At 43.3% G+C, this 27,963-nt stretch overlaps 2 protein-coding genes across 2 annotated transcripts in view; one reads left to right on the top strand and one right to left on the bottom strand.

Annotated features, from left to right (window-relative positions):
• Positions 1 to 869: 869 nt before the first annotated feature.
• Positions 870 to 17,832, top strand: SRA1 (steroid receptor RNA activator 1). The gene is made up of 5 exons (XM_077474129.1): positions 870 to 946; positions 7,032 to 7,154; positions 9,465 to 9,688; positions 13,848 to 13,956; positions 17,547 to 17,832. Exons 1-5 carry the CDS (start codon positions 922 to 924, stop codon positions 17,741 to 17,743), a joined length of 678 nt encoding a protein of 225 aa, XP_077330255.1. The 5' UTR covers positions 870 to 921; the 3' UTR covers positions 17,744 to 17,832.
• Positions 17,833 to 18,144: 312 nt separating this feature from the next.
• C1QTNF2 (C1q and TNF related 2) overlaps positions 18,145 to 27,963 on the bottom strand; it is a 73,839-nt gene continuing 64,020 nt past the window's right edge. Inside the window, exon 3 of the mRNA XM_077474128.1 lies at positions 18,145 to 26,130. Coding sequence (XP_077330254.1) covers positions 25,475 to 26,130 — 656 coding nt within the window. The 3' untranslated portion in view covers positions 18,145 to 25,474. The remainder of the gene's footprint in view (positions 26,131 to 27,963) is intronic.

Raw genomic sequence — 27,963 nt, 5'->3', positions numbered from 1 at the left:
AGTTGTGCGTACTGTGTTATAGTGTTTCACTATATAAACTGACTTTACTATTATAAATACGTGTAAACAGGGCCGGTGCTACCACTAGGCAAACTAGGCAGCCGCCTAGGGCGTACTGCTGCCTAGGGGGCGCCCGGCTGCTGATTTTCCTCCACGTCTGCATGCTTTGCAGGCTGCAGCATGTAACTAACTCAGTCACAGGAAGCTGCTCTGTCCAGCCGGTGGTGTAATTAGAAGCGCAACACAGCACTGGAGCCCCAGGGCTAGAGGAAGCAGAGACAATGCTTCCTGTATAGCGCTGCCTCCTGTCACATGGACAGGGCAAAGGCGGTGGGGTCAGGGGTGGAGCCAATGAGGGCGGCAAAATTAGGTTTCGCCTAGGGTGTCGAAAATCTTTGCACCAGCCCTGCGTGTAAAATGCAAAACTCCAGTGGGTGTAACAACATGTCCGCTTTCCCCCTCTTAGTGTATACTTACTATGGAGGAGTGTGGGGTGTAGCAAGATGGTGGCGACATAACATCGCTTCCATAGCAAACTGCGATGGGTCGCTGAATATGTCATTACACTGTATTGCAAAAAAACTTCAAGTGCCCTTAAGCCCCTTTCACTATCATAAATCTCCCTTAAATGTCCCTCATTCTCAAGTTCAAAAGTTGGGAGGTATGACAGAGACCAATATGTATCTAAGAAACCTATAATATATAATTCTGCTCTGTCCCTCCCTGTATATGAGACTGTTCTCTGCTTCTGTGCCTGGATAATCATTCAACTGCACTGGCAGCTCTTCTTTAGCTACACAGCAAATGAAGGAGCAGCAGTGTTTTGGTCTTACAAATAAAGCTTTGATTGAAAAAAAAAAAAAAAAAAAAGCAGCCACGAAGCAGCAGTGAGAGTTCCTGGAGAGGGAGGGGACTGGAGCCATGGCTGAGCTGTATGTGAAGCCAGGTAAGAGGATATGGGGAGGATGGTGTGTGCAGATAGAGAACCCTGCTCGCTGATTGTTATTATTGATGATGAAATATACCACTTTACTTGGGGCTCATTCAGTAAATCTGCTACATGTGTTGTTCGGACTTTACATCCCAGGTGTGCTGGGGACATATCCCTTCTTGTCCTAAGCAGAGGGGTCTCAAACTGACGGTCCTACAGCTGTTATGAAACTACAAGTCCCATGAGGCTTTGCAAGGCTGACAGTTACAAGCATGACTCCCACAGGTAAAGGCATGGTGGGACTTGTAGTTTTGCAACAGTATTGTCATCTGTGTTCATCTCTATAGATCAACACAAACGAGTATAGAAAACCATTGTGTTCTGATCACAGCGCTGAGTTGGGCTGCTGTGCCTTGTGCTTTCATCGCTCCTCAGTAGAGATGGGCTCAGGCGTGTTCGAATGCTCCACGTGCAGAGCCTGCCAGGAAGTCGGCGCAGCGCTGTGCTAATCACAGGCAGTCAGACATTGTCCGATCTGCGCATAGGGGCAATGTCTCACTGCCTGTGATTAGCGCTGCGCAGACTTCCTGGCGGGCTCTGCACGTGGACCATGCGAACACGCCGGAGCTCATCCCTACTCCTCAGTGCATTTCATAGACTTGAATGAAGTGTCATTTTGTGACCCTTCCATAAAGTTAAAGTAGTACTTCTATTTAGGCAACACCCCCCACCCACATACATTTTTTGCTTTAGGGCTCCTTCACACAGGAGCTTAGCGCCATTTGTTCCCTTTTGTTTTATTACTACTGATGGGTAGGGATGAACCGAACAACAAAATTCAGCAGAACGCACGAACACTGTTAAAGTCTATGGGACATGGACATAAATAAAATCTAAAGTGCTAACTATAAAGGCTTATATGCAAGTTATTGTCATAAAAAGTGTTTGGGGACCCGGGTCCTGCCCCAGGGGACATGTATCAATGCAAAAAAAAGTTTTAAAAACGGTTGTTTTTTCGGGAGCAGTGATTTTAATAATGCTTAAAGTGAAACAATAAAAGTGAAATATTCCTTTACATTTCGTACCTGGGGGTTGTCTATAGTATGCCTGTAAAGTGGCGCATTTTTCCCGTGTTTTAAAACAGTCCCTGCACAAAATGACATTTCTAAAGGGAAAATTGTCATTTAAAACTTATCGCCGCTACAAAGAATTGTCGGGTCTCGGCATTATAGATAAAACTTGTTTAAAAAAAATGAGCATGAGCTCCCCCCCCCCCCCCCCCCCAGTCCATTACCAGGCCCTTTGGGTCTGGTATAAATATTAAGGGGAACCCCGAACCAAAATAATAAAAAAAAAATTGGGCTCCCCCTAAAATCTATACCAGGCCCTTCAGGTCTGCTTTGGAAATTGAGGGGAACCCTGTGCCAAATTGAAAAAAAAAATGGCGTAGCCCCCCCCCCCAACCCATACCAGACGCTTCAGGTCTGGTATGGATTCTAAGGGGAACCCTGCACCATAATTTATAAAAAATGCCTTAGGGGCCCCCCCCCCCCCAAAATCCATACCAGACCCTTATCTGAGCGCACTAACTGGTATGCCGTAGGTAAAGAGGCGGGAATGCGCATCTCCCCCTCCTGAAATGTACCAGGCCACATGCCCTCAACATGGGGAGGGTGCTTTGGGGTCTGACCCCAAAGCACCTTGTCTCCATGTTGATGTGGACAAGGGCCTCATCCTCACAACCCCTGCCTGGTGTTGGGGGGGGGGGGGAGGGTTATGTGGGCAGGAGCTTATCGAAATCTGGAAGCCCTCTTTAACAAGGGGACCCCCCCCCATGTAAAAGACACGAGACAGCGTGGTACAAGTCCTTTATTAAAAAATTAAAAATGTCCTGTGATGTAAATTCACGCCTCCCGACGGACCAAAAAAGTAAAAAAATAAATAAAAAGCTGCGACCATTCCGCCTCAATGGGAGGCTCCTGCCGACTGATGCTTCTTCTCTGTGACAGTTCTTATATAGCCGAGGATGGGGCCACCCAGTGACGTAAATGTGTGACCCCGCCCCTTCTGACGCCAGTGAGAAAATTGTGCCACTTTACAGGCATACTATAGACATCCCCCAGGCACGATATTTAAAGGAATATTTCATTTTTATTGTTTCACTTTAAGCCTTAAAAAAAAAAAATCACTGCTCCTGAAAAAACGGGCATTTAAAAAAATAAAAAAAAATAAAAAAATTGCATTGATACATGTCCCCTGGGGCAGGATCCGAGTCCCCAAACACTTTTTATGACACTAACTTGCATATAAGCCTTTAAAATGAGCACTTTTTAGATTTTTCATGTTAGTGTCCCATAGACTAATGGTGTTCCGGCGGTTTTCGAACTTGCTGCGAACACTGCATATTGTTCACTGTTCAGTGAACAGGTAAAAACCCAACTTACGTTCGACTCGAACATCAGGCTCATTACAACTGCTGAGCTGTGCGCAGGCTATCCATATAAAATGAATAGGTGCGCATTGGCTGTACACACTCGCCCACACAACCAGGACTGACGAGTACACATGGATGGGTGCATGGACATGGATGCGCAGGTTCCATGTTCTGTGTCCATCAAGTCATGAGATTTACACAGCTCCGCCACACATCAGTTTTTTGACCATTTCTTGCTACAGTTTCACTTTCACTTACAAGTTGCTTCTCCACCCTGTCACTTAACTCCAGTCCTCCTGCTTTGTTTTTATTCTAGCTTCCCCACCAGTCTTCATGCTCCTTTTAGCCTCACTTCTCCACTGGCGGATACTGCTGCTGGTTCTGCTGCTGGGTATCCCTGGTGGATGGTACTGCTTGCACTGCTGGTGGGTATCCCTGGTGGATGGTACTGCTGGTGGGTATCTCTGGTGGGAAATGCTGATGGGTATCCCTGTTTGGTACTGCTGGCACTGTTGGTGGAAATCCCTGGTTGGTACTGCTGGTGGGTATCCCTGGGGGGTACTGCTGCCACTGCTGGTGAGTTTCCCTGGTAGAGGGTACAGCTGGTGGGTATCCCCGGTGGATGGTATGGCTGGTGGGTATCCCTGGTGGATGGTACTGGCACTGCTGGTAGGCATCCCTGGTGGATGGTACGGCTGGTGGGTACTGCTGGCACTGGTGGGTATCCCTGGTGGGTACTGATTGTGTTGTGTGTAACAGTGTAAATTTGCTGCCCCCTCAAAATAACTCAACACACCCATTAAAGTCTAAACAGCTGGCAACAAAAGTGAGTACACCCCTAAGTGAAAATGTCCAAATGGGGCCCAAAGTGTTAATATTTTGTGTGGCCACTATTATTTTCCAGCACTGCCTTAACCCTCTTGGGCATGCAGTTCACCAGAGCTTCACAGTTTGCCACTGGAGTCCTCTTCCACTCCTCCATGACGACATCACGGAGCTGGTGGATGTTAGATCTTGCGCTCCTCCACCTTACATTTGAGGATGTCCCACAGATTCTCAATAGGGTTTAGGTCTGGAGACATGCTTGGCCAGTCCATCACCTTTACCCTCAGCTTCTTTAGCAAGGCAGTGGTGGTCTTGGAGGTGTGTTTGGGGTCGTTATTATGTCGGAATACTGCCCTGTGGCCCAGTCTCTGAAGGAAGGGGATCATGCTCTGCTTCAGTATGTCACAGTACATGTTGGCATTCATGGTTCCCTCAATGAACTGTAGCTCCCCAGTGCCGGCAGCACTCATGCAGCCCCAGACCATGACACTCCCACCACCATGCTTGACTGTAGGCAAGACACACTTGTCTTTGTACTCCTCACCTGGTTGGCGCCACACACGCTTGAAACCATCTGAACCAAATACGTTTATCTTGGTCTCATCAAACCGCAGGACATGGTTCCAGAAATCCATGTCCTTAGTCTTCTTCTTGTCTTCAGCAAACTTTATGCAATCTTTCTTGTGCATTGTCTTTAGAAGAGGCTTCCTTCTGGGACGACAGCCATGCAGACCAATTTGATGCAGTGTGTGGCGTATGGTCTGAGCACTGACAGGCTGACCCCCCCCCCCCCCCCCCCCACCCCTTCAATCTCTGCAGCAATGCAAAGATAACCTCTGGATATGCGCTGAGCACGTGCACTCAACCTCTTTGGCCAACGATGGCGAGGCCTGTTTTGAGTGGAACCTGTCCTGTTAAACCACTGTATGGTCTTTGCTTTAGATCAGTTTCAGGGTCTTGGCAATCTTCTTATATCCTAGGCCAGTGGTTATCAACCCTGTCCTCAGGGCCCACTAACAGGCCAGGTTTTATGTATTACTTTTGGGAGACGCAGACTAGAAGACTGCAATCACTGAGCATCAAATGATATCGCCTGTGATGTATTTCAGTTATCTTGCAAACCTGGGCTGTTAGTGGGCCCTGAGGACAGGGTTGATGACCACTGATCTAGGTCATCTTTATGCAGAGCAATAATTCTTTTTTCTTTATCGTACATCACAGGACACAGAGCCTCAGTATTCACTGATGGGTTATATAGGCACCACTAGGTGATGGACACTGGAACACCCTAGACAGGAAGTTTAGTCCCCTATATAACCCCTCCCCTAACTGGGAGTCCTGTGATGTACTCCTAGAAAAGGATTTTACAGGTAAGCTGTTATAAAAAATCCTATTTTTTCAGATCCTCAGATGCTCAGAGTTCTTTGCCATGAGGTGCCATGTTGAAATTCCAGTGACCAGTATGAGAGAGTGAGAGCGATAACAACAAATTTAACACACCTGCTCCCCATTCATACCTGAGACCTTGTAACGCTGAGTCACATGACACCGGGAAGGGAAAATTGGGCCCAAAGTTTTCACTTAGGGGTGTACTCACTTTTGTTGCCAGCGGTTTAGACATTAATGGCTGTGTGTTGAGTTATTTTGAGGGGACAGCAAATTTACACTGTTATACAAGCTGTACACTCACTACTTCATCATTGTCATTTCTTCAGTGTTGTCACATGAAAAGGTATAATAAAATATTTACAAAAAGTGTGAGGGGTGTAATCAATTTTGTGAGATACTGTATATACACATGAAAATTAGCCATATCTTAATGACCACCCACCTAAAATTGAGTAGGTGCCCCTTTTGCTGCCAAAACAGCTCAGACCCATCAAGGCATAGATGCCATATCCCTGAAGATATGCTGTGGGATCTTGCACCATACCGCTAGTAGTAGATCCTTTAAGGTGGGATTCCAAACTATAATCTAAAATCGGTGCTCCAGTCTGGTACTATCGGGCATCCGTTGTCAGCTGTCCCCCTCCTCTCCCCTGAAGCCGGCGGCAGGGAGCTGATCACATGAGCAGACAGGAACACCTCGAGAATAGGCAAGTATAAGCATCTTCCTTTACCAGTCGGATCTGTGGCGCTATTTAGCCGCTAGCGGTTTTACCCCCACTATCGGTTGAGAGCAGAGGCTCTTTGCCAGCGGTATAGCCACGGTGCCCCATTGATTTCAATGGCCAGGAGCGGTGTAAGATGCTGCTAGCAGGATTTTTTTTCCCGTCCTGCTACCGCACTGCTCCAGTGTGAAAGCCCTCGGGGCTCTCACATGAGACACAGCAGCGGCTGTTTTAGGTCAGTTTGCAGGTGCTATTTTTAGCGCAATAGCGCCTACAAAACGGCCCAGTGTGATAGGGGTCTTAGGATAAAGATTTTGCATGAATAAATAAGATGACCATGGTAAGCACCCCTGTTGGTGGTAAATGGTTTGTCTTAACACAACTAACTGCTACATTTGCAGGAGAGCTTGTTCTGATGAAAAATTAAGACTTACTGACTGGATTACCAGCTGAAAATCAAGGAAAGAAAGCCTAAAAGAAAACAAATGCAGCAACAACATCTAAAAATTGGCAAGCTGCAATATAATAAATGTTGGGTTTAATGTTGCTTTAATGAAATGCTGTTTGGAATTTTATATCTTGCCTAATATGGAATAGAGGTAATAAGCAGCTAAACCTCTGTACTTCTTAAAGACTCAGGATGTTTTATTGATATTTTCCACAAAACAAACTAAAATAAAGAGCAATACTTCAAGTTTAAAACCTGTAACACATTTTTCTTTTCTAACAGGGAACAAAGAAAAGGGCTGGAATGACCCTCCCCAATTCTCTTATGGCTTGCAGGTATCCGGAGGTGGAAAACGTACATTGTTGAATAAAAGATTACCAGTACCTTTACAGGATCCACCTACAGGTAGGAGACAGTAGAAGATTTATAGTGTACTCTTCTGTGTGAATCACGGTAAGCAGTGAATGTGTTACTTTAATTGGTTGAACTAGATGGACTTGTGTCTTTTTTTTCAACCAGACTAACTATGTAACTAACTACTTATGTACAGTTGACTACAAATTTACATATTAAAGCAAGTCATAGATAATGCGATTTTTTTCTTTCCTGCAACCATGGGTTGCAGGAAAGATAATCACTCGATTTTCGCTAATCTATTGTGTTCCCCTTATTGATGAAGAAGATCATAGATAGTCCTGTAGTAGTTATACCTGCATCTTATCCTTTAAACCTCCCTAAATTATGCCGGAGGGAACCTGTTCAACAAATGTTTCTATATATGGCTTCTCAGTTCTGTCTTTTTTTTTTTTTTTTTTTTATTTACTCCTGACCACAGGTTAAAGGCTCCCACACATCAGCCTGTACACTAAAACATGTGCATGCTGGTGTACATCACAAAGGGGGTGCTATGCATCATCACAATGCATCACACAATTCACTTTATTCTTTTTTTACTTTATCAAAGTGTCACAAAATGCCTTTCAAGTTGATGTGCTGTGTTGTTGGGAGTTGCACTATGTGAAAATGCAGACAATTTTTTTTTTTTTTTATGTTCCCATGTGTTGAGTATGTTTTATTCTATGCTGATCAGTGCAGCTCAATGAATATGTTATGAATGGGCCCTTATGAAAAACGAACTGTAAAAGGCAATTGTCAAAGATTAGTTACCACCAAAGTGGTAGTGATTGGGATGGTTATAATTAAGAGATCCATTAGCTGACTATGGGAAAGAGAAGGAAAAGGAGATGTTTTAGTTGATAATAAAATAACACTACACTAGAAAAAAATGATGCGTTATGAGAAAACAGGAGATAACAACAGATTTTTTTTTTTTTCCACTTCATGTGAAACTAAAAATTACACATTGGTGACATTTATATTTGTGAGCTGAACTTCTTTAGGAGGATATTATCATGAGATGAAATAAGTAGTGGTGTTCCAATAATCCATGCAGATTAGTCCATCGAGCCCTGGGTCCAGACGTCTCAGTCCCGAGAGATACAGTGCGATGTACAGCTTCCCCCAGTAACTTGCTAAGTGCCAACCCCACCACTTCTGTTGTCGTCCGATGTCATGTTGTAACATACCTGGTGTTGGACCTGACGTGTGGAGCTAGGCTTTTCTTACACCTCTAAGGAACCCTGGTAAAGTGACAGGAACACCTGAGCACAGAGTGGGCATGAGTGCCTGGCTGGCCTTCCTTAGCAGGATGCTGAAAAGCAGTGTGTGCATTGCTGAAGAGAAGGTTGTACAGGCAGGGAGACCGGAACAGGAGATAGGCACAGGTCAGCAGGTTCAGATGCGGGTAAATGGGGTCAGGCAGTCTGGGACAGCAACGGAAAGGCAGAACAAGTAAAAGTGGTAAAGGCAGACAGATGGGCAGGTAGAGACGAAATCCATAGACAAGGCCGGGGTAGGTACAGGCAGTGTTCAGGCAGAGTCGGGAGCAGATCAAGTCAATAACCGGGAGTACACACAGGAACAGGTAGCAGGTATTCAGGAAACTTAATAGAGCAAACAGCAAGGAACCAAGGCCATAGTGCAGTTTAAATAGCCTTCTTGGCATTTGTGCGCACCCTGTATTTGTTCCCATTTCTTCATATAGGGGTGTTGGAGAGAAGATTGGGAAAGTGATTAAACCAGTATCTTATAGATTTTTTTTTTTTTTTTTTTTAATTGACCCTTTTGCTGAGTGGACCTCCAAGGCAGGTTTTCTTGAACGTTCTTCGCTTAGGAAATTCAAGCGTGCCATTCATGGATTGAGCGTAGAGGCGTATCTGTAAGTATTCAAAAAAGAGCCTGCTAAAGGAGATTATAAGTGTTTTGAAGATCTTGGAAGGACCTTAATACTCTGGTTCTGGCATCCACCAGGTGGCCAAAATGGAATGGGCCTATTCCTTTCCAAGCATGAGACGTCCTTGAATTTAGATTGTCTAGAACAGGGGGGGGGTGAATAGGAAGGAAGTGTTGCATTAGTGGTAAGAGTTGGTGGCTTTTAGTTTGGCGCCAAAGGAAGCAAGTCTTGACCCTTTTTTTCTTTATTGCTAGTCTAGATCACCTTTGATAGCATATTGTGTTGGAGAAAGGATGGTGTCCAATGTAAGATATTTTGTGCATGCATAGATACAGTTTGTGTGTAACCATTGGTCATTGTGTTACAAATAGAAGGACTTGTTAATAATTTATGGTTAAAGCATGTTTCTGTTTTTATTTTAGCATCTTCTGGGCAACCACTTTCTTTTTCCACCCCTCCAAAGATGCCACCAACAGTTCCAAAAAACAGCATTGGACCTCCTCCTCTAGGACAAGTTTCCTCGCCCCTCAGAGCGGATGACTCAAAGTCGTGTTCCAGTCAAACAGAGTCTGAGACTCCTGTAGATGTTAAGGTTGTTTTAACCCCACTCCATGAAATCTTGGACGCCTGCAAGGACTTAATTAAGGTGTCCTGTTGAATTAAACTAGATCATCACAACTTTCTATTTGTTTAAAAGAATTGTGCTGATTATTTGTTACACATTTACTATTCTTAATTTTCTAGATGATTGTACTATGTAAATTTTATTCCTATTGTCACAGCCTTCATGAGATGGGAAACAGTTTTTATTTCTAGAATCTTATGCGGCATGCACACGATCGGACCGCCGGACAATCTGCCCGTGTGGGGGCTCTGGCGAACTTTTTCTTTCCAAAAGGGCGGACTTAGAAGTTTTGGCTCTAAATTGTCCGCCGGAATCTGCCCGTCTGTGTGCTAGTCCGCCGGACTTTTGAAATGAACGGACTTACCCACACACGGAGAAAAGTCTGTTCATTTTGAACGTGGCTCCAGGTAGACGCAACTAGCGAAGGAGGTCAATGTCGCCGCCTCCATCAGCGAGATTGACACCTCGCTGGCCCCGTCACCTGGTATGGATTTAAAGGGGAAGCCCTACGCCGAAAAAACGGCGTGGGGGTCCCCCCCCCCAAAGTCCATAGCAGACCCTTATCCGAGCACGCAGCCCGGCTGGTCAGGAATGGGGGTGGGGACGAGTGACAGCCCCCCCCTCCTCCTGAGCCGCATGCCCTCAACATGGGGGGTGCTTTGGGGAAAAAGGGGGCCCTGCGGTCCCCCCACCCCAAAGCACCTTGTCCCCATGTTGATGAGGACAAGGACCTCTTCCCGACAACCCTGGACATTGGTTGTCGGGGTCTGCGGGCGGGGGGCTTATCGGAATACCGCCCCCCCACCCTATGTGAATGAGTATGGGGTACAATGTACCCTTACCCATTCACTTAGTGAAAAAAAGTGTAAATAAAGAAAAACAACACAAGTTTTTAAAATGTATTAGACAGCTCCGGTGGTCTTCTCTTCTTTCGTCTTGGGGGGGGGGGGTGGGGGGGGGTCTTCTCGCCGGACTCCTCCGCTATCTTCTGCTCTTTTACTAGCGGAGGAGCCCGGCTTTCTTCGTTATCGTCGCTACTGCCGTCCGGGGTTCTTCTTCCGACATCGGGGTCTGGTCGACGAGAATACCCCCCCCCCCTATACTTACCTACCTTTTTGCACATAGCAGCCCTGTTCTTCCCAGGTCCCCCTGCCGATGTCCCTTACCCCTGTCGAGTGCCCCCTATAGCAACCACTTAACATTTAACAGATTAAGCACACTAAAATAAACCTTCCTAAGTAAAACGTTTGCAAATTTAAGTGCTGTCGGCTCCTGCTCTCTCATTGCCTTTTTTCTGAACTTCTGGTCTTCTTAGGAAAAATTCAACAGTGGACAGTGCAATCTCCAGGTGGTCTGTTAGCTTGGAGAAGTGAGGGGGGAAGAAGGAAAGTTAGCTGGGCTGTATGTTTCTAGCACACAATATAGGGAGACATACTGTAACTCTAGCCCATGCATGCAAGGGTAGCTCCATAGGATGCTGCCAGAGAAATGATCCACCCTGAAACATGAATCTGGGGCAGCAGTTATGGCATCTGCTTAAACTGGAACATTGGGAAGGACTAAAAGATAAAAAAATCTACTTGCTGAGGAAGTGATTAAATAATTTAGGGTAGAACATGTAACATGTTCCCACTCCTGCAGCCGCTGCTGGATCCGCTGCATCTAGTCTTCTCCCCCCACTTGCTGTCAATATTTTTAACAATAAATGCAGCTTTGCAGGGTTACGCCCACCCCATCACGTCATTCATTCATTCATTCATTCACTGAGTTCTGTGAATGGGAAACTACAAGTACCCACATCATTTGTGACTGTTGGCTTGCAGTTCTCCATGAACTACCAGGGCGCTGTTGTGTGTTCTAGGTAGTTCATTGAGTCTTCCTGCCAGTGTAACTGCCGGCTCCTACAAGGTACAAACAGACAGATTCACTGACAGTCCGTTCGCGTGTATGCTAGTCCAACAGGCAAAAACCGACGCTAGGGCAGCTATTGGCTACTGACTATGAACTTCCTTATTCTAGTTCGGTCGTATGTCATCACGTTCGAATCCGTCGGACTTTGGTATGATTGTGTGTGTCCAAGTCCGTTCATTCAGAAAGTCCACTGGAACTCCGTCGGGAAGACTGTCGGACCGAATCTGACAAAAAGTCCGGTCGTATGTACACGGCATAAGAGTCCTGCATGGCACCTGTGATCTGATGATTGCAGGTGAAATGCTTTCCAGGCTCCTAGTTAAAAAAAGAAAAAAGACAAATGCACATTTTTTTTTTTTTTTTTTTTTATCCCTTTTAACTGTACCTCTCCTCAGCATGAGCATCAAGATGCTTTGTAAGTTTTCAACTCTTCTGTACTAACTGTTCTGTCATTTACTGGGATTTAGTAAAGGGGCAAACCCAGATGCCTAATGTTAAAGAGTAACTCCACTTTTGTTGAGAAAAAAAACAATCCCCTCTGGGTAGAGCTGCACAATTAAACGTTTCACGATTCGAGATTGCATTTCTTTCCCCCCTCACTATCTTAGCAAAGAATTTTCCCGATTCTTTGCAGAGTACTCTGCTCAAGCCCACAAAAAAAAAAACAGGCAGTCTGCCAAGTTTCACAACATTCCTCAGCCACTGAGCTAACTATAAACATTGGAACGTTTTGTTCTGTAGAAGGAATGAACTTCATTCTGTAAATGAGGGAAGTTTAACCAATTAAAGACTTTTCCTGACACCTCTTGGTTTCTAGTTCAAATCATTTTTTAGTAGGAAATTGTGTAGATTCCCCAAACATTGTATTATGTAAATGGTGGTTGTTGCAATATTTTATGTCACACATTTTATGTATTGGCGCAGCAGTCTTTCACATTTAATTAAAAAAACGAAACAGTAAAGTTAGGCCATTTTTTTTTCTTATAATGTGAAAGATGATGTTGTGCCACGAGAATCGTGAGAGAATAGTGATCTTTATTCTAAGCCAAAAAAATAATGATTCTGATTTTTCCCAGAATCGTGTAGCTCTACCTCTGGGTGATCTGTGAACATTGCAGGGATTTTCCAAACTTTGTTACAAATTCCTATCTTTTGTTATTCTGAAGAAAAAACTGTCTGTGTGAATGTGGATGGGAGTGACTTTATTATTTCCAATCTGCTGCTGAACTTGCAGGGTACTAATAAGGAAAGTGTCAGGGTCTGAAAATCCCTTTAGACGTGATTTCGCTTTGGGCGCATCTCACCAAAAATAAATGTTTGCATTCATGCAGAGGATGGCCAGAATTTGACTTGTATCTTAGTGCAGAGTTCTGGAAAAATCAGTAAGCCAATTACACAACCAGGAAATTACATTTCTGGGGGGGGGGACGTTCCGTACACCACCTGTGTACATAACACCTCCGGGTTGCCATATTGCATTCGACAGAAAATTACAGTGCTGAAGATCGAAAAGAAAAGGTAATTTTTTTTAATAACATTCAATTACAATATTACATGTGTAGCAATTGTTTTTGCTATATACATTTTATTTATTTTTTCTCAAGAAAGTAGTGGAGTTACCATTTAGGGTCCGTATAGATGGCTGTTTGAGCTCAACCAAACCCTGACTAGATCGGACTCTGCTCAACTATGTTCTATGTTGAAGTCGGTCACTCCACTTAAGCATACATTTGTTGTTGGACCTGGAGGAAACTAGTAATTGTCATTTCATTTATATGAATCCCTTAAACTGAACACTATACATTCTCTACATTAGGTGGCTTTACCTGCATGTATCTCTGCAGTTCTTTAACAAATACACTGCAGTTTTTTTATAGCTGGCTAAAACAGATTTTTAAAAAGCATGTTTTTGTGGGTGGGGGGTTCACTAAAAATACTTCTACAAATATTAACATACTAAAAATATTATAAACATGTTAATATTGTTTTTAGTCAGGTAGTTTTAAAATGTGTGAATAATATTTACCACTTGCACCCAGCAGGTTGTAAGCCCTATGCGTGGGAACTCCTCATGAGCTAATTTTATAGCAGTGCGAAACTTTTTCAGCGTATTCAGGTTGTCCATAAGCATGCAGCATTAGGCTTTTATATTCAACAGTCTAACCTGCTTTTCAAACTGTCAGAGATCTAATGACCAGTGCAAATGTGTTGGCCAAAATGGTTCAGTCTGCTGTTTTAACATTCATATGTGAATTGTTTTATTTTCCAGAAACAAGTGTTTCTTGATATAAGCAAGAGACTTGCCATGCTGGAAGAAATGTGGAACAGTGGGAAGCTATCAAGTCCCGTGAGGAGAAGAATGGGAATATTGGTAAAGGGTAAGTACCCTGATTACACTTTCTACCTTTTTTATACTAAAAATTGAAGATGCAGTTTAGATAGTGATATCTAGTGCGTCTTCATGCTTTCATGCTAAGTGTTTCCTGCAAATACCTGTTTAATGTTAAAAAAAAAAAAAAAAAAAAAAAAAAAAAGGATATTCTTTCAACCTGTAAGGACACTACCCCCACACAGTGGCGTAGTGTGGGTTGTCAGCGCCTGGGGCAAGGCAAGTAATTTGTGCCCCCAACTCATGGACTTTAATCCCTTTCACTGGTACAGTATTAAATCCCTTATGGTACATTTTAGGAATTTTATATACATATATGTCAATGCCCATATATGCAGCCTCACCATTGCCATAAATACAGCCTGATCAATGCCCTTCTGCAGCCTCACCTTAGATTACTGCTGCCTTGGAGGGGACAGGGAGGGAGGTGGGACGAGCGCCGTCAGATTACATACAGCGAGAATCTCTTGTTTACTCGGCGGACTCTTTAATACAAAGTCCCGCCTCCTGGACCATGATAGACAGAACACTGGTCCAATGCCGACCCAGGAGACGTGACTTCTTATTACAGAGGCCGCTAAGTAAACAGGAGATTCTCACTGTATGTAATCTGACGGCTCTCGTCCTGCCCCCATCCCCATTCCCTCCCTCCATTCCAGCCCTGCACACACCACACATGCTCCCCAGCCCAGTACTGTGTCTTACTGCTGCAGTCCCACAGTTTTACCCACCCAAGACTTTCTGCACCCCTCTAAAAGTTGCGCCCAGGGCGATCACACCGACTGCGCCCTCCGCATCACCACTGCTCCCACAGCCCCAGATACCTGAAAAACACAGATTAACCAAATCCTACCCATATGTAGAACCACTTATGAAAATAGAGGTCGCCCACAAATTGTATTTAAGGACCCTGGTTGGCATGTACCCCCACAGTCTCTGATGTGACTCTTATATTTTTCAGGATCTATGTGTCCTCTGTATATTGTCCAATATATAGTATAGCACTGTAAATGCAAACCTGTATATGTCATACATTGCTGTATTGATGATCCTTCCTAACAATGGGAGACAATAATGGGATCCTTAAAGTGACTTTAAAGGCTTGTTTTTTTTTTTTTTTTTTTATGACAAACATGCTATACTTGCCTCCTCTGTGCAGCTGGTTTTGCACAGAGCAGCCCGGATCTTCCTCTTCTCAGGTCCCTCTTCGCTGCTCCTGGCCCCTCCCTCCTTTGAGTGTCCATCAGCCAGCAGCTACAGGAGGGACCCGAGCCGAGTCAGAGCTCCCTGTATCCATTCCGACAGGGTGCCCCGACCTGGCCCCACCCCCTCTCTCCCCTGATTGGCTGGCTGACTTTGACAACCGTGGGAGCCAATGGCCCAGCTGCTCTGTCTCAGCCAATCAGGAGGAGTCTCCTGGATGGCTGAGGGGATTGTGGACATTGCTGGAGAGAGAAGGGGCACAGGTAGATAATTAGGGGGTGCTGGGGAGGCTACTACACACAGGTTTTTTTTTATCTTAATGCATAGAATGCTTTACAACTCCTTTTTAACTGAAATGTTTTTTTGTTGTGTGTGTGTGTGTGTGTGTGTGTGTGTGTGTGTGTGTGTGTGTATATATATATATATATATATATATATATATATATATATATATATATATATATATATATATATATATATATATATATATATATATATATAATTTTTTTATATTGGAAAGGCGACCCATTTCACTGTGTATATTAGCATTTTCCACCTGTTTTTTACAAAGAAAGGCATGCTGATTGCACACCTGTGGGCTGAGTTTATATTTTTACCAGGATTAGAGCTCAGAGCTCCCGCTTGGAGAAAGCTCCAACCCTGGCAGACAGAAAGTATAGGGCGGAGTCCTCCTGACTCCTCGGCCAGAGACGCGGCGTTTGTGAAAATGTGTCAGGAGGATGGGGCGTGGCCTGACGCAACATGGAGTAGGATGTGTGTTCCGTCCATTAATCCTTTTCTAATTGATCCTCATGAGGTGCTCCCCCACATTGCTGCCGCATTTAGGAAAGGCCGCGGCTTCGGTCTAATCCCAGAGGCTCGCAGCCATCTTACTCCTCCCGGCCTTCCAGCCAGCACTGCATCCCGGCCTTGCTGACTTCTGGATCCCTCCTCCCAAGGTACTGAGAGAGCTCACCGCTACTTACTTACAGCCTACACAGTGCTACTATCGAGCACCAGCCTGCGGACGATCCCCAAGCCCCAACCCATGAGTGGCAGCCATCTTGCTGCACCCCAGCGAGCCTCCCTATCTCTTCTCCGCCAGATTCCGGCCCCACATTGTTACTGGAGCACCTGTCGGAGAGATATACCTGGCTTGGTTTCCAGTGGCCATCCAGCTCCATCACGGCAGCCATCTTACTATACCTTCCTTCAGTATCCATACTAAACCCTGAGCCAACATGCTCACCCCCTATACTGACACCAGCATCACACCTGCCTCCTCTTTATATCAGCCATGGCCCCCGACGAAAAAGTCGGATGCGGCTGCCAAGCTGGACAAATATTGCAGAATGAGAGACCCCTGGAGGAAGATGGCGGAGCCACGTTGGAGGGGAGAGAGCAGATACGGACAAGGTATTTGAGGCCATCTCTGCACTACAAGCCACACTTGCAACTAAAATTGAGGAGTTGAAGGTGGATATCTCCCTGGTCCAACGGGACCTCCATAAGCTCAGGGAGCGGGTTAAGACCTCGGAGTCCAGATTAGGTGAGGTGGAGGAAGCAATCCCGCTATTACTGAATTCATCCTAACACATGCAGTACCAGATCAATAAGCTCCTGGCAAAACAAGATGACATTGAGAACAGACTCAGTAGTTGCAACCCTTGCAAGCTTTATTGGTATGCCCGATTGCTTTCACATTGGAGCGGTGTGCTTGCAAGACGTTAAAAAAACTCCTGCAAGCAGCATCTTTGGAGAGGTGAATGAGCGATGTATACACCGCTCCTTCGCCGCTCCTGCCCATTGAAATCAAAGTGCCGCTGCAGTGGGCAGTTTCTGGGCGGTTTTAACCCTTTTTCGGCCTCTAGCAGTGGTTAAAACTGGCCCACTAGAGGCTGAATAGCGCCGCTAAAACGATGGTAAAGTGGCGCTAGAAATAGCACCGTTTTACCATCACCGCCGCTCCCGCCCCAGTGTTAAAGGGGCCTAAAAAACGAAACGAATGCGTTACTACATAGCAACAGTCTCTGTAATTTGATCTGTAGGAAATAAAAATAAAAATAAAAAACCAAAATTGAGTGTCAGGAGGATAACCATGTTCCCTAAGAGGGGGAGGCTGCAGCTTGAGGCGTGAGCATACACTGAGGAGCAACCCAAAGACCTATGCGTGAGGTCTGAAGCAGCGGTGCTGCAAGTGAGTAAGGCAGGGGGCTGAAGAGATATATATTAGTGTGGCTGTCCTGTCCCTGAATACCTAGCCAAACTGCAGTTTGGTGAAGCATTTCCTTCTAATCTGCTATTCATTTCAGATGGTAGCAATGGGTAACTGAAGAATAAAACACCTATAATGACTGTTTCTTTTTTGTTTTCCAGAGTTGAAAATTCACAATTGGAATTCTGCTGATGAAATACACAGGTCCCTGATGGTAGATCATGTAAATGAAGTCAGCCAGTGGATGGTGGGAGTGAAACGTTTAATTGCTGAAGCAAAAAATTTACCGTGTGAAGAGCTGCCTGCAAAAGATGCAACTGTAACAGAGGGTACTGCCAGTGTGCAACAGGACACATAGGATGCCATTTTAGTATGGTCATATTGCTATGCAGTCTACCGACAGTATCAAATTACTTTTTGAGTAAATATTAACTTGTTTTTATGGCACTTTCCTGGTCGTGTGTTTTTTTTTTTTTTTTCTGGATTAAGGGGATACTTTTGTAATGGCAGCCATTTGAGGACTGAGTCAATATTAACGACTATGCAGATTATCATTTAAACATGTGAATAACTGAGGCTGTCTATAACTTATCTTCCACAATGGCTTCCTTCACAGTGTTCTTTAACATTGCCTAGACTGCTGCTGACCTATAAAAAAAATGCAAAGCGTCTATGTTGTCGGTGCTATGAAGAGGAAACTGATAGAGCTTGCAGTTATGCATTTTTATGCAAAATTATTAAATCGGTGACTGTTGATCCTTTTTTTTTTTTTTTTTTTTTTTTTATTGCTTAACACCAAGCCTTTAATTAAATGATTATTACACTGAAATTAATGTCATTTATTGAATGAATAGACATGATCATCTGGTATTTTTTAATAAACTTTGTTATAATTAGAATCATATTATAGTAATATTTATGTACTGTACATAGTTAAAAATGTTTCCAGTTCATACAAATTAATTTATGCTGGTCACAAGCAAAATTGCTTTCATAATATGCTGCAGTTAAAATATTTCTTCATCAGACTTTTACATTGTCTACAAATGGCATCATAATCGCATATAGTTTTTTCCTCCCACAAATAGAGCTTTCTTTTGGTGGTATTTGATCGCCTCTGTGGTTTTTTATTTTTTTCGCTATAAACAAAAAAAGAGTGAGAATTTCGAGAAAAAAAAAAAAAAAAAAACATTTTATTTTTTTTACTTTTTGCTATAATATCCCCCAAAAAAGTCCTCCTACATATTTTTGGTAAAAAATTGCAATAAGCGTATATTGATTGGTTTGCGCAAAAGTTTTATAGCACCTACAAAATAGGTTATTGATTTATGGCATTTTTATTATTATTTTTTTTTTACTAGTAATGGCGGGCGATCTGCGATTTTTATCATGACTGTGACGTTACGGTGGACAGATCGGACACTTTTGGGACCAGTGACATTTATACAGCGATCAGTGCTATAAAAATGCACTGATTACTGTATAAATGTCACTGGCAGGGAAGGAGTTAACACTAGGGGGCGATCAAGGGGTTTAACCATGTTACCTAGGGAGTGATTCTAACGGGGGGGGGATGGGACTGACTTGGGGAGGAGACTGATCAGTGTTCATATATACTAGGAACACATGATCTGTCTCCTCTCCCCTGACAGGACATGGATCTGTTTACACACACAAATCCACATTCCTGCTCTGTCATGAGCGATCGCGGGTACCCGGCAGACATCGCGGCCGCTGGGCACGAGCATCAGCTCCTCTGTGACGAGGCAGCCGCACACCCCCCTATACCACTGGGAAGCCGAGGACGTCATATTACACCCGCCCAGGATGGGATATCCCATCTGCAGACATCATGACTATAGCTGGGTAGTGAAGTGGTTAAGGATTTAACCCCCGCTAGTGGCCGAAGAGGCGGCACAATGGTGTAGTGGTTAACACTCTCGCCTAGCAGTAAAACGACACTACCTGCCTGGAGTTTGTATGTTCTCCCTGTGCCTACGTGGGTTTCCTCTGGGTACTCCCGTTTCCTCCCACACTCCAAAGACATGCAGGTAGGTTAATTGGCTTCTGTCCAAAATTGGCCTTAGTATATCGATGGGGAACATGGATTGTGGGCTCCTGTGAGTGTTCAATGTACAGGGATAGGGCCAATTGTGGACACTCACTCAGGTTGAACTGGATGGACTGGTGTCTTTATTCAACCTTACTAACTAAGAGGTTAAAAAGTGTCCATGTTGCGGCGCTTCGGAAGCGCTGCCCATTCATTGCAATGGGCAGGGCAGTGTAAGACCTGTTTTTTTTCCTGTCTTGCAAGAGCACAGCCCCAGTGTGAAAGCACTCGGGCTTTCATACTGGGGAGGCATGAGAGGCAGTTTTCAGGTGCTTTTCAGATGCTATTTTTAGCGCTAAAACACCTGAAAACTGCCTCAGTGTGAAAGGGGTCTAACAAAAATAAATGCAATTAGTACTCATAATTAGGAAGTAAATATTCGCCTTTCAGTGATGTTCTCCCCCTAAGTGTGTTAGGTCTAGGAGACCGGAAAAAAGCACTTGTGTGTACTTGATGCTTGGCTCCTGCATGCTCCCTCCTATACTGCTAGACTGGTCTTCACAGCCTTATCTTCCCTATTCTCCAGCTGACACAGGTCCTCTGATGTCACCAAGTACAATACAAAGCCCATAGCACTGCATTGGACCTAGGGATGCTAAGGAACAGTCCATAGCATGGGGCAGTAGAGGTGAGCACTAGCTGTAAGGGGAGCAGAGGATCGAGTAAGTAAAACAGTTTTTCCCTGAGCTGTAGACCTAAAGGAGCATTTAAATCTTGTAGTGTAGGGGCAGCCTCACTTCAAGGGGAATTTTTACTTTCCCCAGAAATTAGCTTCATCCCCACCCTTAAAAACCTAAACTAAACCCTCTAATTCCTGACCGTAACACTAACCCAACCTTACCTTACCTTTTTTAAAGGATGCGTAAATCCTAATGAGCTTCTCTTATTTGCTCCACTTTTGGCCTGTTAAATATACCATTTAAAAGTGTTTTGTTCAGTAAGTGCAAAAATAAAAAATACCTGTTGATATTATCAGAAATCTAGTGCTGTCATATATGCTCTTTACAATTAACTCGGGCACTATTATCAGCCATGCCCAGGTTACCTCTGTTAACTACGGAACTCCTCACCCTCTCCGCCTCTCCATAACTTAATTCTAACACGCTTCCTGTTCTAAGGTGGCATCGCTGCTCCTTCATAGATACAGTAAGGTGGTAAAGCCTTGCCACCCAAGGGCAGCTAGTATGTTACTGGCAGGATCACCAGATAATAATGGGAGAAAATAACCTGAAGAAAAAGGAATGTAGTCACCACTACAAATGATTGGTAAGCGGCAATATATTACGTTTTTGTTCTTGGGCTTTTAGACTGTACATTTTAAAGAAAGCCTTAACATTCTAAAGTCTTGTTCTGTGCCTCTAAGGTTAAATGTTTTGCCCCATACACACGTTCGGAAATTCCGACGGAAATAGTCCAATCGGATTTTGTTGTCAGAAAATCCGATCATGTGTGGGCTCTATTGGACTTTTTCTGTCGGAATATCCGAAGGAAAAAGTTTGAGCGATGGATCTAAAATTTTCCGACAACAAAATCCGATCAGACTTTTTCCGATCGTGTGTAGAGAATGCCAACGCATGCTTAGAATTTTTTTTTTAGATGAAAGCTATTGGCTACTGGCCTCTACATAGTCCCGTTGTACGTTTTGTACGTCACCTCGTTCCTAGCGATCGGATTTTCCGACAACTTGTGTATGCAAGACAAGTTTCGGCCAAAATTCATCGAAAAAATTCTGACGGATTTTGTGGTCGGAATGTCCGACCGTGTGAATGGGGGATTTGATGGTACTGACCAAGGAGAAATACTATGACATTTATGAAAAAAGAAACCACCCTTGCATGGTTACTGCAACTAAAAAGTAACCAGCAAAGTCAAGATTTATTTATTTTTTATTGGTTTAACAGTGACTCTGGACCCTACTTACAAAGCCACTGGTTATCAAAATCCTTGTTAAACCAAAAAAATAAAAGGGAGATTTATAAAGCACACTGGTGTGTGTTACAGATGTAAGTGAAGCCCTGTGACCTTCAATTAAAAGTGCCCGGAGGACAGCCCAGTGACATGACCTGCCAAAGTCATGTGGGCAGTCTCTCATCCAATCACTGAGGGTTCTCTGCAGCCTTTGGATAAAATACTGGCATTGGTAATTGGTGAGCAATCAAATTTGAGGCCTTAGGCAGATATAGAATTCTGAAGTAAAGTTTTTATATACAGGTAAGTTACACTTTTTTCATATATTTTATTTTGTGCTACTTTTATTATGCTTATTTACCGTCGTATTCTTTCTATAAATAATGCTGTTATAGCATTTGCAAATTCTCATTAATTTTAACAGAACTGTGTCACCATTTATCCTCATGTTTTAAGCAGCCCGTTGTTTATACAATTTTCTTTCCTTCCACCGTGAGTTGATGGGGGGGGGGGGGGAGAATCCCTCCCACAGCCCTATTCTACTGGTGGGGAGCCTTCTCTGATGGCAGAACACAATGAGTACTGATGGCAGCATTAATTCATGATCACATAAAAAAAAAAAAAATCTGACAAAGATTGATGGACTGACTTCAGTAAAACCAGCCTGCCCATAAATGGATCGAATCTCGTCTAGTCCCTGCTAAAACAGCCTTAGTTCACCCATCCTGTGAGCATATGGAAAATTTGTTCTGTGTTCTTGTTCTGTAACCTCCTTATAGCTGATTATAGTGTTGGCCACCTGTGGTAAGTTAAAGAGATTCTGTAAAGCCTTATTCAGCCATGCGATTAGGGTCAGTTATAGCCCTGGGTCAATGTACAGGACCAAGACAGTTTGATGGAAACCCTGGCTGTCCACCGATGTTCTGATGTACAGTATTCACATCCAGCAGCGGCTACATATGCTAGAGCCAGGGCCGTCTTTAAAATTGATTGAATCCTGGGCAAACATTTTCTTGCGCCCCCCCCCATACAGTTTCGCTCTCCACATGCTCTGAGACACACAATAAATAGCAGCTAGACTTACAGTAAACTGAATTTATCATATCAGCAAGGGATTGCGATTGGTTGCCAGAGGTTACAGTGTATCATTACCCTTACTGACTGGTTGCTAGAGGTTACATCACACATTACGGCTCACTGATTAGTTGCTAGAAGTTACAGCACATGATTTCTGCTTGTCGATTAGTAGCTAGAGATTACTGTACAGTAATACCGCTCACTGATAGGTTGCTAGAGGTTACAGCACATCATCTCACTGCAGGGGGCATGATATACATATGAATGCCTCCTTTATTTGCATATCTATGCCGCCTGATGCAGTTATTTACATATGCCAGTTATTTACTTGTAAACACAGGGTCTGCAGGTTAGTCATCTGTACACAATAGGGCAGAGCTGGGCAGAATTATTAGCAGCACTTCACACTGAGATATCGGGACATGGCAAGGGACTAAAACTTCAAGGGAATTTAAACTGGGATAGTTGGCAAGTATGAGCCAGCTGCTTTGGGCCCCACAACAATGACAAGGCCCAGGACAGCTGCCCCTTTTGCTCTGCCTTAAAGATGGCCCTGGCTAGAGCATTTGCCTTACTTGTCACAAATGCAGTACTGTCCATTTTGTATCACATGTGAGCCATGGAAATGCCTACTACCATGGAGTTAATGGTCACAGTATGAAGTTGAGATCTTTCAAGAGGGTTCAGTCAGTAGAAACTTGGATATCAACTTACCCACGCTCCTGCTGAAAGCTAATAGGCTGCCATAGCCAACTATTTATTGTGCTGCTGACTATGTGATTGTGCAAAAGGATACATAGTAAAGCTGGAAGCGGGGCAGGTTTTAAGTGGGTTATTTTTATAACTTACTGTATGTTTGCTTTTCAGCGTTTTGTGAGGAAGATAAATTGCAAGAAAGGTGCAATTGCCAGTTTGGCAGCTCGCCTTGGTTGTCTAAGATATTGTTTCAATGTACCTAAACCCAAGAACAAAAAATATATTGTAGTGAATATTATTAAATGCGGCTGCTGCTTTATTTTTTTACCTGGTAATCCTGTTAGTAACACTTTGGGAGAGATTTACTAAAACGGTTGCACACAGAATGTGGTACAGCTGTGCATAGTAACCAATTGCCTAGTAACTTTAGCTTGTTCAATTAAGGTTTGACATTAAGCCCCCTTTCACATCAGGGCGATTTGACAAGTCAAATCGCAGCCTGTTGCCTGCAACGGTACCATCAGAATCGGTGCAACGCCAACTTTGCAGCGCCACAACGATTTCCAAAAGTAGTTCTTGCGCTACTTTTGGCGACTTTGGGGGTAATTTTAACCACTTGTTGACCAGCTGCTGCCGTTTTACAGCGGTAGAATGGCACGGCTGGGCGAAACGACATTATGTAACATCTCTTCGCCCTGTGGCCACTAGGGGCTCGCGTGCCCGCTGCTCGTGCCCGGCAGTCTCAATGGCCGCCGTCTCCCACGATCGCTCAGGACACACTGAGAACCGGGATCTGTGTGTGTAATAACACAGTTTCTGGTTCTCTGAGGGGAGAAGAGACTGATCGTCTGTTCATACAGAGTATGAACAGCTATCTGTCATCTCCCCCTTCAGTTAGAACACAGAGAGGGAACACAGTTAACCCTTTGATCACCCCCTAGTGTTTAACCCCTTCCCTTCCAGTGACATTTTTACAGTAATCGATGCATTTTTATAGCACTGACCTCTGTATAATTGCCAATGGTCCCAAAAATGTGTCAAAAGTGTCCGATGTGTCTGGCATAATGTCTCAGTCCCGATAAAAATTGCAAATCGCCGCCATTACTAGTAAAAAAAATAGATTTATAGCATTTTTATTATTATTATTTATCTCCTATTTTTTAGACACTATAATTTTTTCACAAATCAATCAATTTACACTTATTACGATTTTTATTACCAAAAATATGTAGAGGAATACATATCGGCCTAAACTGAGAAAAAAAATAGCTTTTTTAAAAAAAAATTAGGATGTTTATTATAGCAAAAAGTACAAAATATTGTGCTTTTTTTTTCAAAATTGTTGCTCTTTTTTGTTTATAGCGCAAAAAATAAAAACTGCAGAGGTGATCAAATACCGCCAAAAGAAAGCTCTATTTGTTGGGGGAAAAAGGACATCAATTTTGTTTGGGTGGAGCACCACACAACTGCGTGCTTGTCAGTTAAAGCGACACAGTGCCAAATCCCCCAAAAAAACCTGGTCATTCAACAGCCAAATCTTCTGGGGGTAAAGCGGTTAATAGACAATTGTGCATTACCCTGCAGAGCTGTTTTTCAAATCGCCGTCTAAATGAAATGCGGGTTTGAAATTTGTGTGAGTTCAGCTGAACTTGCACCATTTCAAACTCTCCTCCAATGTGAGCGTAAACCTAGAAGCCGATTTGGTTCTGCATACCTGCACCAGATTCTTGGGCGCCAGTTTTAGTAAATCTCCCTCTTTGTGTTCTAGAGTGACAGAAGTAACTCAGCATACCTTATCTCTTGAGGAGAAGCTTTGTCTCCTTAGGATAGGACTACAAAACACCTCCCCCTTTCCTCTTCATAACATGACAAGTGGGTGGTCTGTAGTTCATAGAGAGCTGGGAACAATGCTAGCTGATAAAGAGTACGTCACAGGCAGAGAGTACAGTACAGGAAGTTTCAGCTTAATAAGTTCATCGCTAGGGTTTACATACACTTTAAACATGAACAAGAGTACAGAGAGAAGTTGAGGATATAATAGTATGATTCATATTTACAATTTATTTTAAAGGAATTCTAAATTACTTATTGCTAACTTGTAAATGAAACAGTTCAATTTTGTTGTCGCTTAAAGATAAAGATGGCCTTTACTAACTGTTGTTTAACTTGAGCATAGTGAACACTTGAAAACAGCTTGACTGCTACATGTTTCTATCAACATAAAGTTTACAACTCCCGGTTTGTTTACAGAAAATAAAATAAGCATTTGCAATGGCAAGACTGTCTATTCTGTGTAGTTCAACTCACACCCGTGGTTTCCTTTATCATGTTCTTATTATCCTTCTTTTCATCAATATATTCTTGTTCTGGATAGATGAGGAAACCTGTAAATAAACTGTCTGTCCAGTATGGATCATAAAAAAGTCCATTCTGTTCAGAGTAAAAAATCTGTAGCCACACTTCATCTCCAGCTTTCAAGGGAAGAATGGTAGACCCTGATGCTATGTCATGGTTCCCAGTGTTGGCATCAAAAGTCTTGATTTTGTATTGGCCATTGTGAACTAGTCCTATAGCCAAGTGCTTGTTTGCCAAGGTGATGTCGTATGTGAAGAAATAAGTACCAGGTATGCTACATATGTATTTCCCACTAGTGGCATTGTAGTGTCCTCCTTCATTCATAAGAACTTTATCAAACTTAATAGGTAGCCGTTCTCTGGGGTAACTTTTTGTGACAGCAACAGAAAATGCTGACTTTGCTTTTTTTGAGCCGCAAGTACATGGTCCAGGCATCCCTATATCACCTTTCTTTCCTTTTGGTCCCTTATTTCCTGTTTGCCCCGCTGTCCCAGGATCACCTCGAATACCTTTTGGACCTCGTGGACCAGCTCGTCCAATGGCTCCCTGCTTACCCTTACCACCCTCTTTTCCTGGATTTCCCAATCTGCCAGGAGTACCTGCAAAACACAGATGATTACTGTTTTTATTGTATAGTATTACAATTGCTTACAGCCTAGCCTTATTAACAAGTGGTGGTGCCCCTGTTCAGATAGCCTGTTTAGTTTTCTCATTAAAAGAAGGATAGCTGCAGAAAGCAAACTTAAAACTTAACTGCAGACAATTAAATCATTGAAATGCATACAGTGCCTTGAAAAAGTATTCATATCCTTGAAATTTTCCACGTTTTGTCATGTTACAACCAAAAACGTAAATGTATTTTATTGGAATTTTATGTGATAGAAAAAAACAAAAAGTGACAATACTTCATAGTCAATACTTTATAGAACCCCCCTATTGCTGCAATTACAGCTGCGAGTCTTTTTGGGGATGTCTCTACCAGCTTTGCACATCTAGAAAGTGACATTTTTGCCCATTCTTCTTTTGCAAAATAGCTCAAGCTCTGTCAGATTGGATGGAGAGTGTCTGTGAACAGCAATTTTCAGGTCTTGCCACAGATTCTCAATTGTATTTAGGTCTGAACTTTAGCTGGGCCATTCTAACACATGAATAAACCATTCCATTGTAGCTCTGGCTGTATGTTTAGGGTCTTTGTCCTGCTGGAAGGTGAACCTCCACCCCAGTCTTAAGTCTTTTGCAGACTCAACTTTTTTTTTTTTAAATCAGAAAAAAAAAGTTTTATTTTGTTTGTTCATTGTGTCAAATACATGACATACAGGATATTACAGAGTATAATAGAAAAAGCAATTATTGGCACAAGTTATTTGGTCAAGCATTGAATCATATATGGCAAATCTGTGACAAAACTTACAGATAATGTGCAATTATGCTTAAGAAAAAGCACAATGAATAAAAGGAAGACACCCATTCAAAGTTTTCGAAAAGCTCCATATAAAGAATAGTAAAACGGTTAAATATTTTGAATGGGTTCTGCATGTCCCAAGATCCCTGGTGAAAAGCCATTCCCCAACATTCTACCCAACCTGCCCATTTTACGAATCCTATCTCGCTTCCTAACTGCACAGATATTTATTTCAGCTTTTGTGAAGCAGTTTTTTCTAGTTGTTAGCCTTGTAAAAGTCTATCCTTCACTAATTGATGAGGTGATAATCCAGGTACCTCCAGCCAGGCCCACCACATTGCATCATATTTACGGGGTGCATTTCTGTGCTGGCATGTCAGTTTTTCTCTAATTAACATTCTATTGACCTGCTCAATCCATTGACGCCTAGTGGGGACCCTGGGAGTTATCCAAAGCCATGCAATTAGTTTCCGAGCAATATATAACAGGCAAAGAATTTCCCTGTGTATTAAGGGGGATAACATCTCCTCATCCAGGGCACCCAGTAGGCATATCTTAGGGTCTCGAGGAATGGCAAAAGTGTATACTTGAAATATTGTATCAAGGACTTCCTTCCAATATCAGAAGAACTTGGGGCACCTCCAATGCATGTGTAAAAGGTCACCATTGTCTCTTTGACATTTTGGACATAAAGGTGTGTCACGTGTACCCCATTGGTGGAGGCATGTCGGTGTCCTGTATGCCCGATGTAGCAAGTATAAATGGGATAGTTTTTGAAATCGGATACTGAGACCAGGGGAGCGGAGGCGAGGCAAAGATTCCACATCTCCCCATCCATGGCCCCCACATCCCCCTCCCATTTACGCCTGCATGGCAGACCAGCTGGGTCCTGGATTGTGTTAAGAAGCATGTGGTAATCTCTGGATATCATACCCTTCTTTTCACTTTCCATTAGGATTCCTTGTATCAGTGGGTGGTCTACCAATCTAAACTCTGTGTGTCTTGACTGTGTTTGTAGTGTGTGACGCAG

Source organism: Lithobates pipiens, unplaced genomic scaffold, assembly GCF_037356315.1.
Source record: "Lithobates pipiens isolate NorthernLeopardFrog02 unplaced genomic scaffold, aLitPip1_a1.2 Scaffold_8, whole genome shotgun sequence".
In the NCBI taxonomy this organism is placed as follows: Eukaryota; Metazoa; Chordata; class Amphibia; order Anura; family Ranidae; genus Lithobates; species Lithobates pipiens.
This window is presented reverse-complemented; position numbering and strand designations above follow the sequence as displayed.